The sequence below is a fragment of the Prunus dulcis genome, chromosome 4 (assembly GCF_902201215.1).
Source record: "Prunus dulcis chromosome 4, ALMONDv2, whole genome shotgun sequence".
Taxonomy (NCBI): Eukaryota; Viridiplantae; Streptophyta; class Magnoliopsida; order Rosales; family Rosaceae; genus Prunus; species Prunus dulcis.
This window is the reverse complement of record NC_047653.1, coordinates 14,449,219-14,451,978: the sequence shown is the minus strand read 5'-3', so window position 1 is coordinate 14,451,978 and position 2,760 is coordinate 14,449,219. Positions and strand designations below refer to the sequence as shown.

The 2,760-nt window shown below is 39.3% G+C and overlaps 1 protein-coding gene across 1 annotated transcript; it reads left to right on the top strand.

Moving 5' to 3' along the window:
• Window positions 1–854: 854 nt before the first annotated feature.
• LOC117625448 (indole-3-acetate O-methyltransferase 1-like) lies at window positions 855–2,760 on the top strand. The gene is made up of 4 exons (XM_034357001.1): window positions 855–965; window positions 1,059–1,475; window positions 1,785–2,060; window positions 2,449–2,760. The coding sequence occupies exons 1-4, from the start codon at window positions 855–857 to the stop codon at window positions 2,758–2,760; spliced, it is 1,116 nt and encodes a 371-aa protein (XP_034212892.1).

Sequence of the window (2,760 nt, the reverse complement as noted above, 5' to 3'; positions counted from 1 at the left end):
TTCCCTTGTAAATTCAAAATTCTTATGGATCAAATTTTCTATTAAATCATGTGCACATGGGTGACTTACAAAGGACATTTCTTCAATTTCTCTATAATTAAAATACAAACAAAAGATAAATGATAAGGAACACTAACCCACACCCATGGTAACCACCTCCACTTCCTCCTTTCCCTCCCGGCCAACTGTTCCCGATCACCATCCTCTCTCTCTCTCTCTCTCTCTCTCTCTCTCTCTCTCTCTCTCTCTCTCGTATGGGGAGCAGCTGTCGTGGGTTTAGGTGTTGGGGTGGGTCATATTGTTTTGTTTACTATAGTGATAAAATTAGGATAATTATGACATGAAATGGGTGTGTAAACAAATTTTAGGGTGTTGGAATTTTTGAAGGTAAGAATAGATGGAAGTTAAGGGAGGTGATGCATTAACACCAAATGCAAAGTCTGTGTGGTAAATTGTCAACAAAAAAACAAAACCAAAAAAAAAAAGAAAAAAAGTAGAAACAACCAACATCTCTAGGATATTGAAGCATAATAATAAAGGACAAAATATCAAAAAGTTCAATAATATTGAAAATCAAAGTGTAGACAAAATGACAAACATATAGGGCCATACTTTTATGCTAATTAAACAGCATTGCGCCAACTTGGTGCACATTAAGGAACACAATTAAAGATGTTGCTCGATATCATCATGCCACTCCAAAATGTCATAATTCATTGTCACACTCTTCTGAAAAACAACAGCCCTCCCTCTCTCTCTCCCTCTATATATACTCCCCATTTACCAACTCTCCCCTTCACCCTCACCATTGCATCAATCTTATTACAAATATTTCTTTTTAATCGATCATGTTCATGGCTCCCAAGGGGGACAATGTTTTAGTTTCAAGTATAAAGCTCGAGAAGATATTTAGCATGAAAGGAGGCAAAGGAGAGTCCAGCTATGCTAACAATTCCAAAGCCCAGGTAATTATTCCATTAACTATGTTAATTGTTTCGTCAAAATTTCATTATGTTTCAAGTTGCTGTGCCACAATACTATTTTCTTTCATTTTTCAGGCCATACATGCAAGATCCATGCTTCACCTGCTTAAAGAAACCCTAGACAGAGTGCAACTGAGCTCTCCAGAAGTGCCCTTTGTGGTTGCGGACCTTGGTTGCTCAAGTGGAAGCAACACCATCAACACCGTAGATGTGATCATCAAGCACATTGCCAAGCGCTATGAGGCCTTGGGATATAACCCACCTGAGTTCTCAGCCTTTTTCTCTGATCTCCCTAGCAATGACTTCAACACCCTCTTCCAACTCTTCCCTCCATTGGCTAACCATGGCAGTAGCATGGAGGAGACCCTCGCTGCCGACAGCCACCGCTCCTACTTCGCTGCGGGAGTCCCGGGCTCCTTCTACCGGAGGCTTTTCCCGTCGATGTCCATTGACCTTTTCCACTCTGCGTTTTCCTTGCACTGGCTCTCACAAGTAATTATTTAGTCCATAATTACTTGCACTAATTTAATTTAGTTGCTTAAATTACTTCATTGTTTATAGTATAGCATAGTAGCAAGGTGCAAAATTCTAGGCACAAAACTAGATTAACAACTTCCCAGCAACTGAAAGCTGCAAATGGTTTGACCAAAAGGATGAAACAAAAGCACTGTGTGTGAGGCTACTTTATGCAAAATGCTTGCTTGGGATTTCAATAGCTATTTGAAGTACAAATTTCAAATTTTAGACACGGTCATATTAATATTAATTAAATAATATTTTTATGTCTTGGGTGGGACCCAGGTGCCAGAGAGTGTGGTAGACAAGAGATCAGCGGCCTACAACAAAGGAAGGGTGTTCATTCATGGAGCGAAGGAGAGCACAGTCAATGCATACAAGAAGCAGTTCCAGGCAGACTTGGCAAGCTTTCTCAGGTTAAGAGCCAAGGAGCTCAAGAAAGGTGGCTCCATGTTTCTTGTCTGTTTGGGTAGAACATCAGTGGACCCCACTGACCAAAGTGGCCCAGGCCTTCTATTTGGGACCCACTTTCAGGATGCTTGGAATGATCTTGTCCAAGAGGTAATAATCATACAAATTAAACATTTATGCATGATTTGATGTTATTGGTTTCACGACCTTATATTATGACTTCTTACTGATCATGATTAAGTTCTGCTAATTCTAGCCGTTGGATGGTATCCCAAAAATCGATCAACCCCTCCAATTGTCCCTTTGATTTTTCTCATTGGGTACCTTGTTTTTAAAACAGAAATATAATCATAATATTTTATCACAGGACAAGCACATTTAGATCAGTTAAAAAAATGTGTGATCGACAATATGCTGATAAATATAGTAAAATGAATATTTAGGTTTAGATTATTCTTTTGTATCACATATTACTATTTTTCACTTATAAAATTGTGATCCATAGATTAATATAACTCATAATTATCAATTTCCACAGGGTCTTATCACTAGCGAGAAACGTGACAACTTCAATATTCCTGTGTATGCTTCAAGCTTACAAGACTTCAAGGAAGTAGTGGAAGTTGATGGCTCATTCACTATAAACAAGCTTGAGATTTTCAAAGGAGGAAGCCCCTTTGTAGTAAACCAACCTGATGATGCAGCTGAAGTTGGTCGAGCCCTTGCAAACAGTTGTAGGAGTGTCTCCGGAGTGCTTGTGGATGCACACATCGGTGACCACCTTGGCAATGAGTTGTTTTCAAGAGTGGAAAAAAGGGGAACAAGCCAAGCCAAAGAGCTACTAGAGTAG

What these genes read in the sequence shown, in the direction of transcription:
- LOC117625448 (XM_034357001.1), top strand. Translation starts at nt 855, where the DNA reads ATGGCTCCCAAGGGGGACAATGTTTTAGTTTCAAGTATAAAGCTCGAG. An exon ending in CCTTGCACTGGCTCTCACAA is followed by an intron (nt 1,476 to 1,784) that starts GTAATTATTTAG and finishes GGTGGGACCCAG; the next exon opens with GTGCCAGAGAGTGTGGTAGA. An exon ending in GGAATGATCTTGTCCAAGAG is followed by an intron (nt 2,061 to 2,448) that starts GTAATAATCATA and finishes CAATTTCCACAG; the next exon opens with GGTCTTATCACTAGCGAGAA.